The 13,908-nt window shown below is 36.6% G+C and overlaps 1 protein-coding gene across 1 annotated transcript in view; it reads left to right on the top strand.

The window, feature by feature from the left end:
* DOP1A (DOP1 leucine zipper like protein A) overlaps positions 1-13,908 on the top strand; it is a 60,820-nt gene that overhangs the window by 14,053 nt on the left and 32,859 nt on the right. Inside the window, exons 5-14 of the mRNA XM_058802786.1 lie at positions 151-321; positions 1,689-1,878; positions 2,476-2,574; positions 3,652-3,751; positions 6,123-6,232; positions 8,219-8,327; positions 10,592-10,712; positions 11,413-11,532; positions 13,204-13,318; positions 13,742-13,771. Of these exons, the coding sequence (XP_058658769.1) occupies positions 151-321; positions 1,689-1,878; positions 2,476-2,574; positions 3,652-3,751; positions 6,123-6,232; positions 8,219-8,327; positions 10,592-10,712; positions 11,413-11,532; positions 13,204-13,318; positions 13,742-13,771 (1,165 nt within the window). The remainder of the gene's footprint in view (positions 1-150; positions 322-1,688; positions 1,879-2,475; positions 2,575-3,651; positions 3,752-6,122; positions 6,233-8,218; positions 8,328-10,591; positions 10,713-11,412; positions 11,533-13,203; positions 13,319-13,741; positions 13,772-13,908) is intronic.

Here is a 13,908-nt window from a genome sequence, read left to right as displayed (position 1 = left end):
TGTGTGGTTGTCTATGCCTATGCACAATTCTAAGATAAAAATCTGATGCTTATAATAACTATACTGGATGTGCCTATAGCAGTCTTTAGAGAGAAAAAAAATTGTCATATGAGAAGCTTCTTTAAAAAAGGTAAAATTTATTTTTCACAGTTCTGGACTATTTCCACTCCTTGCCAATGCTGCTATGTCTGTCAAGCCAACATTATTGAGTCTGTATGAGATTTATTACCTCCCTTTGGGGAAAACACTGAAACCAGGACTGCAAGGACTGTTAACTGGGATTCTGCCTGGGTTAGAGGAGGGATCAGAGTATTATGAAAGGTAAGGATACTTATGTTAATAAAGTGATATGCTTCATCTGGGAGTGTTTATTGTAACTTTTCACTATGTACTTGTATGTGGATTTTATTGTTTTCAAAGTGGTTGCTTTTAAATTTGATGCTGTCATATTGCAACAGAATGGTATGGTAGGAGGTTCTTAGCATTAATTAGGAGAAATGAACTGTTAGTTGTTCCTGCTAGTAGTTATGGAAAGGGAATTGGCATTAAGCAGGCTTAGTGTTATATGCCAGTCTCTTCTCCCAGGGAGCAAGCAAAGAACAAGAGAAAAGGGCTTTAGGTTGTTCCAGGAGAGGTTTAGGTTGGATATTTAGAAAAATTGCTTCACTTAAAAGTTTGTCAAGCATCAGAACAGGCTGCCTGGGGAAGTAGTGGAGTCACCATGCCTGGAGGTATTTATAAGCCATGTAGATGTGGCACTTTGGGACATGGTTTAATGGTGGATTTTGCAGTGTTGGGTTGGACTCAATGATCCTGAAGATCTTTTCCAATTTAAACAAATTCTGAACATGTTGTTCATGAACAAGAGTCTTCTATGACTCTTGATATGGATTGAAATACATAGCTGTAGCATCTGGGCTGCTGAGGTAGCATCTTAACATATTAGAGGATGAAGTTACACTCCATCACTTGGAATTCTTGGAATTGTTCACATGCTTACATATTCTTGATATTTCCAACTTCAGAAACTTGAATTATCACAACTTGTAAGTCAAGAGCAGTTCAACACTGTCTTTTTCTATTTCTGTGTAGGCAGACACACACACAGTGTAGCTGGCATCACTACAGCAGGGAACAAGGTCTATCCAGCTTGCCTCCTGGGGCCTGCCAGAGGGTGGAGGGGTGCTGCCACATGAGTTGGAGGAAATGAGAGCAGGGGAAGGGATTGCTTGTGCTCAAAGAATTAGGGTATTTTTATGCCTTGCTATTACGAGATGGACTCAGTGCAAGGAATGAGAGGGCAAAAGCCATCTGCTTTGATTCCTTTCTTGAGCAGCTATGCTTTCCTGGTGTCTGTCTGAAACCTCTGTCTGTAGCAACACTTGGCTTTAAGCAGCAAATGAAGGAGTTATTTGGCTCTTTGAACATAAGGAGTACATAAGGAATATATAAAGAGAAGCTGTGGGCAAGCCAAAAGCATTTTGCAAGCCAGATTGGTCCACAAGCTTGCTAGCTGGATTGCTCTGTTCAGGCTGCATTATAAGCTTCAGTGTATAACTGGGCCTCTCTTGGTCTCTCAAAAGGAAGTTCTGACCTTCCTGTAACAATTAATCTTAATACTTCTAAAACTGGGGCAGGGGCAAGAGCTGTGATATAAGCCCTGATGCAGCTGGCTTGTTTTGCTGCAGGACAAACACACTGCTGGAGAAAGTTGCCTCAGCTGTGGATCAGTCAGCGTTCTACAGCGCTCTGTGGGGGAGCCTCCTCACCAGCCCCGCCGTGCGCCTGCCTGGCATCACTTATGTCCTCTCCCACCTGAACAGGAAGCTTTCCATGGAGGATCAACTCTACATAATTGGCAGTGACATTGAATTAATGGTAATGTTTTCATGGAACAATAAACTTATAATAAGTAACAACATTGAAGTTACTTATTACGTAATGGTTTTTTGGGGGGGGGGGATTTAAATGTGTTCCCTCTCTTTGAACCTGGCCTTTGAAGAGATAAAATGCATGTTTATTATAGCTTCAGTTAAACTGATGTTTTGGTGCATGGTAGGAGAGTTTCAAAGCTGAATTAATGTATCAGAACTGTTTAGGTTCTGTGGAAAACTTTCCATTTATTACAGGCTTCAGATAAAAGTGGTTGAGTTTTGTTGCAATTTTTGGTTCCTTTTTTTTCTTAAAGATGTAGAGAATAATTTTGTCTTTTAAACTTAAGATATTCATTGGTAATATTCAAAAAGCAAAAGCTGTTTCTATAGTTTAGGGGATCTGTTGATTTTATATTTCCTCAGTTATGAAATTTTTTATTTTCCTGTTTTGTCTTGTTTCATTATTTAAAATTTAAAATAACTTCATTTAGTAATTATCATTGTTTGTGAATAACTGTTCTTATTTTTGAGTGCTGTCTTATATCTACCTCCTTAAAATAATAAATAACTATTCTGGGGGGGGGTTCTGCCATTACTTCAGGTGGAAGCAGTAAGCACTTCAGTGCAAGATACCAGTGTTTTAGTACAGAGGAGCACATTGGACCTTATCCTTTTTTGTTTTCCTTTCCATATGAGCCAGGTAGGTTATTAACATGAGAGATGAATTGACAAATTCCTAAACGTATTTCACTTCTTATGTCAGTAGCAGTATTTGGTTGGTTTTTGTTAATGATTTTCTCCAAGCTCCAACAAGAGTCACATGTAGGAGTTTCTCTGATAGATTTGGCTATTCTCATCTCTGCTCTTCTGCGTTTTAACTTGATGTGTTGACTTTGAAGTTAACTTCTCTGTATGTAAGCTTGAATTATGTTTAATCTATGCAGAAGCTTTTAATTTGCTCCAGTTTGATGAGAAAGCAAATTACCTGTTAATTTGCAAGTTTCCAATTCCCAGTGTTCAAAATAAGCAAAAGTTAATCCTCTTAGCACAACAGATTCAGAACACTAGAGAATTGAAAATGATTTTTGGTTTTGGGTGAGTGGTTAGCTGTAGCATTAGTGGGAGATAGACCTTACAACTTCTAGATAATTTTTTTTGGACTGCATTTATTGTTAGTTGTATCCTGTTTTTAAATGATCCATGAATTATTTAACTCCTAGAAGAAAACTTATACAAGACTGATTCTCATATTTTTAGAAATTAGGAAAAACCTGCACTTTTATGTAAGAAAGAGCTGTGTTCTTGCTTGTGGAAGGACTTCATTCACATTTATCAGTTACTATAGGAGTATTTGGAGTGTCTCTATTTAGGTACTGAAATGTTGAAATTATCAATACAACATTTTTTCAATATTAAAACTTACACGACCATTTAAAGTAGTAAGAAACTGAAAAAGTACTTTATTTTTTTTTAAAACTGGATTTTAATAATTTTCTTCTAAAGCTTTTGCCTCATAGTAATATGAAATGTCTTGTAATAAAAAGGAGCTGTCAAATCTGTTATTTTTGCTGTTTTTAAAGGGTGTGTGTTAATATATAGTATCTACTCCAAACAATAATCATATTTTGGTTTTCTAAGAGCAAGATTTCTTGTACTGTGTGGAATTCAGAAATGTCAAAACATGAAACTAGCTAGGTTTTAATGAGCATTATGCTGCTAACACAGAAAAAGCATTACTTTTCATAGTTAAACTTAAATGTGTTTCTAACTTCTTCAGGCGACGCGTCCAGACATGATCAGAATTTTGTCAGCAGCCCTTCACGTAGTGCTGCGCAGGGATATGTCCCTCAACCGAAGGCTTTATGCATGGCTCCTGGGTAGGTTTGTATTTCATCCCATTGGCACTAAAAGTGGAGGATGGGCTGGATTTTCCTTATCCGTGGAGATAATTGTTCCAATATTCTTTCTCCACTACTCTGGAGAAAGAATCTTGGAAAAATGAAATACTCAATTTCTTTCATAAGAGGGAAAGGCACTTTTTATGGACACAGAAGATGAAGAATAGTCATCCTGGAACTCATTCCTGTCATGTAAATTGTTGATGCATTTTCTTCTAACAGCATTATGGGCCACATTCAAGGGTAGAGCCTGGTGTAGTAGGCTCATGGAAACAGGCACTCTGAAACTTTTTCTCTAAAAACGTAGACTGGAGAAAACAGAGAATAGGCATTATAGAGTGTAAATGGTAGCTGGAGCACAACAGTATAGAAGGTAGAAAAGAATGCTGAAGAGCATTGGTATTACAGTATGCAAACTTCAAAATTCATTAGATCTTTGCCTCATTGAATTAACAGATCACCAATCACTTCTCAACACCTTTCTGGAGTAAAAATTGAGTAATTTGGAATACAATTCTACCAAATGACAGAAAATCAATACAGTAGAAATTTAAATTTGTATACAAAACCAGCATATAGTTAGAAGAGGGTAGCAGAGAGTTACAGCTATTAGAAGACTCTTGACCATTCAGAGAATAGTTAGAAGACCACAGATTAGAAAATTTTAGAAAAAAAATTAGAAAATTTTGGAAAAAAATTACTCTTATTCTTGTTATTTTAAGGAAATGAAGCCTGTAGTCACATGAATCTGATCAGTTATTCTTTAAAGCCCTTTTGAAAGAAGTCAAAATCATGGAAGTTCCTAAGTGTGTCCCAGGAGCTGGAGACTGAATGAAGAGACATGAAGTGACTTCTCTGCTTGATATGTGTTGTAGTCTGCTGTTACCTTCTTTGTTTGACTTCCCAGCTCACCAGCAAGCACATATGTGCTTCTTGGGCTACCCATAACCTTGCCCAGCTGGTAGTTATGATGTCAGGGGCAGGCAGCCTGGGGTGGTGGCTAGGGAGGAAGGATGTGAGAGCAAAGGGCCCTGAGAGAGAGCTGAAATTATGAGAAGGGAAGAAGTCAGCAACAGTGTTCTGCATGAGGGGCTTGGTTGTGTTGCTGTAGTGGTTTAGAAGTTCAATATGAGAAAATCCTGCCTTCTTTGGTTAATCATTCTTCAAGACAGTGACTTGCAAGGTATTAGTCTTTTAAAGAAAGACAATGAAATGCAGTGTTGTGCTCCATACCTGCATTTTCAAATCTGGGGAAGAAATAGTTTCTAGATTAAACACTGCACTCATGTTTCATCTAAATTTGAATGAATTAGATATGTCATTTGCTATTATTGAAAAAGGTATTTCATGTATTTAAAATATCATGCTGCTTTTTTTAGTTGTAGAATCTTCATATATAGCTATTTCATGAACATAGTCTCCACAGAAAGTCATGCAACTTTGGAGAATACTTTTACAGTGACTTCCATGTCCTGTGTTGTGAACAGCTACTTCATCTATTTGCTAGATATTTGAACAAACTTTCTGACAATATTGGATTTTTGCTTTTTTTTTTCCTTTGCATGTTGTGCTGCTTTTCCATAATCATGATATTCTATTCCTAATATAAGGCATTGCAGATGGAGATCAGTTATGTTGAAAGACTGTCTTAATTCTTTTGTTCTGTGTGGAATTATTTAATTCTGGTGTGTGCTATTCCTTCTTGTTGTTTTACAGCTAGAGGTTACCTATTAACATTCTCTGTGAATAGAAATGGCATATATCTCCTTAAATCAGGTTATCTTAGCCATTGTTAACCAATAGATTTTTTTTTCTTCCTTAAGCCTATTTTTTGTGCAATTAAAAACTTACTGGGAAAAGAAAAGAAATTTACATTACAAAGGTCCATCTTGTTAATATAATTTTGAACAAAAAAATATTTTTTGTAGTATAACTGATATTCTTTCTAACACATCACTGTGTTTTGATTATCATCTCTATATACTTAAAACATTGAATTTTGTGTTCTCATTAATATTGAAATATTTTTTATGTGACAGCTTGTGGCTTTATTTTAAGGATTGTGGGTTTTGCAGCATTTGTGAACATTTTTCAATTGTACGAGATGTAATTGGTTGATAATATTGCATAAAACTAAATTTTTGTTATTTGTATGCAAACTGCTTGTGTGAAAATATAACTTAGTTTCCCTTATTAAATTCTATAAAATCATCTTTTTCTTGCCGACATGACTTGGACTTCATACTGGTAAGTTACCAGTGCTAGTGTGTGATTTCTAGTTTAAAGAAGTTGCCAATGTGTTCTATTAAACTGCAAATATTTATCTGCTTTGTCTTTTGTTTGCTTGAAGGTTTTGATAACAATGGTGCCCTTGTAGGACCCAGAAGTACAAGGCACAGCAATCCTGAGGAGCATGCCACTTACTATTTCAACACCTTCTCTAAGGAGATGTTAGTTCAGGTAGCTGTACAGTTTTATTTATACAGTTTTCTTGGGGCATATATTTTTATAAACAGATCCTGATCAAAATTGCTGTAACTTTATCTTTTGACTTGCCAATGCAATGTGACAATGTAATCTTGTCTTTTTGTGATATTTGTGTCCTATTCTTCCAAAACATTCTCAGTGGAAAAATGAGGACGTCTAGAATAGCAGGATGAACAGAATTAGATTTCTCCCTCTCCTTTTTCACAATGAATGAGGTATATGTGGATGTTACTTGATTATGAGCCCTGCACACTGGAGCCTGTTCTTTCATGAAACTGAATTGGAGAATTCTCTTCTGTAGATAGGGGAAACTCCTCTGTGTCTTGGGAATCAGAAAAAAGTTATCAGATGGCACTCAAACTCTGTATTAAAAGGGTCTTTCTTTCCCCTAGGGAAAGGGAGCATCTTCTGCTCTCTGTTGGCAGCCAGGAATAGTTGAGAAAATTGGCAGTTAAACTAGTTTACCCTTAAAGCCTTCCTATGTGAGCTGAGATCACTGGTTCTAAGAATTGTGCTGCTTTTCTCACAGTAATCGAAATACAGATGTCTTTTAAACTTCTGTGAGTCTGATATTGAAGTCAGGGAGACATTTTATCTTTAAGGCAAATTGATAAGGTCAGGATTTTTCTGAGTCAGAGCTGTGATGCTATGTATGGGAATGGCAGTGGCAATTCTAACAGTAGTAGCTGACAAGAATATTCAGCTCATCCCAGTTCAAAGCTGACACCCAGCATAGAGCTAGCGCCTTCAATTTTATCTGAAAGTTGTGAGATCTACTGTTCTACTGATGAGGAAGAGCCCTCAGAATTCCAGTATTCCACAGCAAGGACCTTGTTGGCACCCTCTCACCCTTCGCTTATCACATTTCTGCCTTCCTTAGCAGACAATTCAGAAATTACTCAAATGTAAAGGAGAGGCCTGAATGAGATACAGTTTCACCTGTACGTTATATAAAAATACCCTGGTGAGCTTTTAGCGACATTTAGGCATGGTTAATAGTGAAGGTCTTTTTAAATCTGTGCATCTTTCAAACTTAATCAGTGTCAATAAAGCTTTTCTGTCTAAAGAATATGGACATCAGAATGTATTCTGTATATGCCTTGCCTATACATAATACAAATGACGTGTAGCTTCTGAAACCTTTTGCTGTCTCTTGAAAGACTTGTAAAGCATTGCTCTTTTCTGCCTTATTCTCTAGCCATCTCTTTGTGTTCTGTTTTATCCAGTCAACTCATATCTTATTCACAGATACAATGTACTGATAATTCTGGCCTTCTAAAGACATATGAAAGCACAGAAGGATTTTCTTTTAAGATACTTGATGATAATACTTGGTTTGTAGCAGTTAGCAAGGCCAAACTGGTTTTCATGGCTCTTTCTTATCTTTTTTTTTCTTCTTTGTCCTTTTTTTTTGAAACTGTAAAAGAAACAAACTATCTCAGACAGTCAAGTCAGCGAGGCAGAAAACTAAGCAAAATCTGTGGTCATCTCATGGGGCTTTTTTTAATTCTGCAGCTCATTCCCTAACCTGCTTTGTTATAGAAACTCAGTCTTCCCATTTATTTCAAAGTTGTCATTGTTATTTAGTCAAGGAAGTTTTCATCCTCGTGAATGAGGATGTCATAGGACAGATGGTGTTTTATTAAGCCCTTAATATCTACCTACTTTATCTTCTCAAATAATTTGTTCATTAATGCTCATGTATTCTGTTTTATTCTTAAGAAATATTGAGTTACCTGCCTATAATACTCTGTTTTGATTTTAAATAAATACAAGTTAACAAGTTCTGTTCTGCAGAAATGTTCTCAACGGCAAAGTTGAGAGAACTTAATAGTGGGAGACTGAGCTGCAGCAAGATGAAATAGTGATCTGCACTACTGAGAATTTTCCCTTTATGTGCAGCTTTTATTACTTTTTATCTTTCTTATTATTTTCCTGATATGTTTTTGCTCTTTGTAGGCAATGGTTGGAATATTGCAAGTTAATGGACAGGGAGAAGAAAGCACATTAATGCAAGACTTAAAGCCTTTTCGAATTCTTATCAGTTTGCTGGATAAGCCTGAACTGGGTAATTTTCATTTACTCTTTTTAATTTGTTTCATGTGATTCTGCTTTGAATTTTTTTCTCTTTTTTTATCAAATTGAATAAGTTATATGCTTAGTACTGTCAGGTTACCCAGATTTCTTAGGTCTTACAAGCTGTATCTATATTTTGTACTTAATTTAATGCATTCATCAGATTTACCTTTTACCAAATGCCATTTCTTCTACTTTATACACAGGAAACAGTAAGTCAAAGTCTTAGAGAGAGCTAAGTGCGTGTTGGAAGATGTGCAGATTGGATCTTTTTCATTTCTTTCATCCAATAATGACTTTTACTATTATAGATCTCAGCTATTTCTTTTGGGAATAACCTGTTATTTCTTTATTATACACACAGAGAGAATAGATATTAATAATGAAACAGTTAATTTTTTTTCAGAAGAACTTATGCAGAGGAAGCAAATCTTTTGTTTTGGTTTTGTGGGTGGTTTGTTGGGATTTCTTTTTGGTGTTTCTTTTCAATTTTCCCTCCCCTATTTAAAGTGTTTAAATGCCCTCTTTAGCAGATAAGGGCTGAGGACTATGGGACAAATGTATTTACAGTTAAGGCTTGGATATCTTGCCTTTTTCTTTGGAATACAGTTTTGAAGGTGAATGAAAAAAATCAAAACAGTTTTTTAAATCCATTATCAGATTTGAGAGTGGGATAATAAAACCATAAAAATGCAATAATTAAAAGAAATTATCAGGACAGAAGAACTACAAGGAACAAAATATGTGTCAGAAGTTTGCCATCTTCCTTGTAATTTATGTTTTCTAGGGATCAGTCTAAATGTTCAGAGGTAATGTATATGTTAAGATTTCATGAAGAAGCAAAGCTTTGAGGATTCTTTCAGCAAAATGAGGTAGAATAATCGAAAAGGATTTTTGCTTAAGTCCGTGAGCATACTCTTACTGAAGGCAGCTCAGTGAGATTAGGAAGCACATAAAAAATGATTCCTCAAGCAGGATTACTTTTTAAATTCCTTTAAAAAAATTTGGAGTTTTTTTCTTCAAAATTGAGATTTAGCTGAAATCCAAAGGAGGAGCTGTTTATAGAATCATAGAATGTTCTGTATTGAAAGGGACCTTACACATCATCCAGTTCCAAAGCCCCTGCCACAGGCAGAGAAACCTCCCACTAGACCAAGTTGCTCAAAGCCCCATCCAACCTGACCTTGAACACTATCAGGGATGGGGCATCCATGGCTTCTCTGGCAGCCTGTTCCAGTGCCTTATTACCCTCTGGGTAAAGAATTTTTCCCTAGCATCCAATCTAAATCTCTCTTCTTTCAGTCTAAAACTGTTCCCCCTTGTCCTATTCCCATCTGCCTGTATAAGAAGTCTCTCTCCCTCTTTTTCATAAGCCCCATCTAAGTACTGAAAGGCTGCAATGAAGTCTCTCTAAAGCCTTCTTTTCTCCAAGCTGAGCAATCCAAATTGTCTCAGACTGTCTTCATAGGAGAGATGTTGCAGCCCACTTGGTATCTTTGTGGCCCTCCTCTGCACTTGCTCCAGCAGGTCCATGTTTCTATGTTGGGCATCCCAAAGATGGATGCAGTACTCCAGGTGGAGTTTCACAAGAGCAGAGTAGGTCAGAAGCATTCCCCTTGGCCTGCTGGCCAGACTTTTTCAATGCAGCCCAGACTGCAGTTGGCTTTCTGTGCTGCAGTTTGCACACTTTCAAAAATACTTCCAAAAGTACCCTGCAGACTATATCCTGAGCTAAAAAAAACCTGTCTCAAATTAAAAAGAAGGATGATGCTCAAAATATTTTATCTTGTATTTGCATTTAAATATGAGTGTATTGTCCATATGCTAAAAGCATGAGGTAGCTTAGGGGTGAGTATTTCAAAGTATTTTGACTGAAAGGCACCTCTGATCAAGAATCCATGAAGTCCATTTCCATGTTACTGAGCTGAGCTAGTAAAAGGGGTGTGTTGGCTTGAACATGATGTGTCCTGCTGTGACTGCACAGCTTTTGCACTCGGTGTGTTTGCACCCAGCTGCCATTGTACACACACTGAACATGGGGCTTGTGCTTTGTACTCCCAGGCACTACAGTTGTCTCAGTGTTTCTGGAATGCAAACGAACCAAACCTTCTGACATTCAGGTAGTTTATGAGATTGAGCCAGAAGAACTGTTGTGGTTTCAATGACTAAAGCTAGCTAATGATTCCAATAGCTTTCAGCTGTGGACTGTTGACAATGCTATAATTCAAGGGTGTGACTGCTGGTATTTCTCCCTAGGCCCTGCCATCCTGGAGGATGTGTTGATTGAAGTGTTTCGAACATTATATACACAGTGCAAGGCAGAACTGGAGCTTCAGACAGAACCATCTTTCAACAAAGATCACACGCAGCTAAGCAGGTAAATAATGAGTATAATGTATTTTGTATTAAATAATGGATCTTTGTTGCTGGAACCGTGACTGTCAAGCGTGAGGGACTGTGACATGTTTTCTGCATGATACAGGATCTATTGACATTAATTGCAATTTGTGTTCAGTGCAAAGGTGTGAAGTGGTTGGCTTTATTATTTTAATTTTTTAATATTTAGCACAGTTTTTATTCATCTATGACAAAAATGCTTGTTTGATTGATTGTGATATTCTTTATATCTGTGCTCTTCAAAAACAAAATTGACTGAATTTTCTTGTAATAGAAAAATGAAGACTGCTACAAGAGAGCTGGGAAGTGGGATATAGACTTTGAAGATTTGAATTTAGTATTTTGAAAGCTGGAGAGGACAGCAATGTTCAAAGCTGGAGAGAGTAGGAAACAACTGTAGGAGCAATTATGGTAAAAACAGATCTATTAAAATGTGGTTAAAAGACAAATATTAAAGAAAGGATAGAGGAGAAACCTAGCAACTGTGAAAAGACATTGGTATGAGCAGCCTGCCAATATCCTGAGCCCTTGAGCAACAGCTACTTGTAGGGATGGGAGGTGATGGGAGGAGGGTCATTTGTCAGTGTTACTTGACAGTGGGTAAACTCACAGGGATGTGTAGTTATATAACTTGAAAAATAAGTATAAAAATATGAAATGTTCTTTCTATTTTCTTTCAGCAAACTGAGAGAAAACAAGAAAACAGCAGAATTGATCAAAACTGCCAATCTTCTGTTCAATTCCTTCGAGCCTTATTATATGTGGGATTACATTGCTCGTTGGTTTGAAGAGTGTTGTAGGTAGGTGATAATATTTAATCTCTGTATGGGTAATGTTGAAGTTAATTTTTGTTTTGTATACATTTTTCTTCAAAGAAGTCAGTCTCATGAGATCATTAAGCCTGTAAGTATTTTTTTCCTCCCATCCCTATAATTTCAACATTTTGGCCAGTTTTCTTCAGATGTGATTGTGGGTCTTAGCAGTGTGAGTTCTCATAAACTCAGTGTCTGGGTTAAATCAAGAGACAGAATTAGCCCGTCTACTGAAGGACAGACTCCAGAGTGACCTCAAAACTAATTTTTGTTCTGTCTGGCCAGTACAGGATTACTCATTGTCCAAATCACTTTTGGTAAAATTGATAGATTTGCCAAACACCTGATGTGTCATCATTTGTCCTGCTCTTTTAGGGAAAAAGAAGTGTGGGGATTCTGTGCTTGACAAGCAGGGCTACAGGAGAAAATAGCAAACCATAAATCAGGAAAGTTGAAAATATTAACAGGAGGGAAGGGGATGAAGGGACCACAGAAGAGCAGGGATTTTTGCTGTAGCAAGGGGTAGATGATTTAGAGATGTCAAATGAAATTAGTAGAATTTTTTTTCCATTGCTTATGGAATTTCTTGATAAAATATTAAGATACTTGGACATGAATTTGTCTATGAGTCAACAGTGAGTAACTGTGTGTGTGTCTTGGGCTACATTGTGAGGACCATGGGCAGCAGGTGAAAGGAAATTATTTTTCCTTTCACTTAGTGTTTCTAAGGACAGACATGGAATATTGTGTCCAGCTTTGGACACGCCACCTGAAGAGAAGTGTTGAGAAACTGAAGAGACTCTGGTAGAGAAACTGCTAAGCTGGTCAGTTATAGGACATTGCATTGAAGGTTGAGGTAGGTGAGTTTGTTTTAGCCTGGCAAAGAGGGAAATTGAATGGCACGTTATGACTTCCTGAAAGGCATTTGCAAAGTTCATACAGCTATACTTTTTATAACAGCTGATGGAAAACAAAGGACAGCAACAAGTGCTCACTCAAGTGGTCAGGTTGGACTTTGAGAAAAGCTTTGCTAAGAACATGTGCAGCAGTGGAAGAGGTGGAACAGTGGAAGCCAGGAAGGCTGTGGAACTTTCTTGTGAGATTTCCAGAACTCTGCTAGACAGAACTGTGGACAAATTTATCTAGTGTTTTTAGCAGTCCTGCTCAGTGTGAGAGGTTGATCTAGATGTCTATGACTTGATTTTTGTGTGTTGGGCTGAATTGCTAACATAAGGATAATCATCTACAGCCAGGTAACATGCAGGTGAGTATTTCACTACATATAAGTAGTGTTACTGTCATCATGGACACAAAATTGCATTATAAATAAATGAAATCTGGAGAATTGTTTTTGTTAAGGCTTTTTCCTGCATGAGCTGCTCTATTATCTAAGTTTTTGTCTTCCATGCTCAATTTTTTGCAGCTTGGATTTCCTTATTTTACAAATGAAGACTGTTTGTTTTACAGCAAAAGGCTGGTTCCGGCTTTTTCTGAAAGGATGGCATGAGGCCAAATAAGCTACTTAACAGTGAAATGAGAAATTGCTTATTGGTTTATAGTGATTATCACCCAATATATACAGCTTTGCATTAAGTTACAGAAATATGGTCAATGTAAGGGGAATGAAAAATATTGTGAAACTCCATTTGAATTTTCCAGGAGGACTTTACATGCCAGACTTCAAACTGGGCCTGGAGGTGATAGTGAGCAATCTGAGTTACCTCTGACAAATTTCTGCTTGTTAGTGGATTTTTTGTTGGATATTGTTTCTTTGGTAAGAATTCCTTTATTCATTACTAACATTGGGATTCTGTATATTTATGGTCTGCAGAAATACTATATATACTTTATTAATTGATTTTCCTGAAAATATATTGACATAAATTGACATTAAAAGAAGTTTTTGGTTCATTGTATGATTCTTGGTGGACTGGTTAGACATAACTGAAATGGGTTTTATGATGCTTATAACTGAAAATTTTAATCTGTCCTCATTTTCTTTTCTGTGTATTCATTGCAGGTATAGTCTTTTGTAGTTTGATATGCTAGTTTGAATGTACAGCTTTCTTTTAAGGATCTTTTAAATGTCATAAGATGTATCTTCTTTTTCTGTTGTCATTGCTTAATGTAGCAAAGACTGTTGGAACTGTTTTTCTATAGCTGTCTTTCCTCAATTCTTTGCTTTCTCATTTCAAAGCCTACTAGAAGTATGAGAGTGCTGTGTCAGGTATGGCAATCAGCCTGTTCTTCCTTTAGCTCTTTACGTGTTTATCTTTCATTCTTAAACTTTTATCTTAAGATTAATAAAGTAATAGTAGCATTCTTCAGCCTTCTTATGATGTTTTTAAATGTATTTAAACAATA

Source organism: Ammospiza caudacuta, chromosome 3 (assembly GCF_027887145.1).
Source record: "Ammospiza caudacuta isolate bAmmCau1 chromosome 3, bAmmCau1.pri, whole genome shotgun sequence".
NCBI classification, from domain to species: Eukaryota; Metazoa; Chordata; class Aves; order Passeriformes; family Passerellidae; genus Ammospiza; species Ammospiza caudacuta.
The sequence above is the reverse complement of the archived record's forward strand: the minus strand, read 5'-3'. Positions and strand labels throughout refer to the sequence as shown.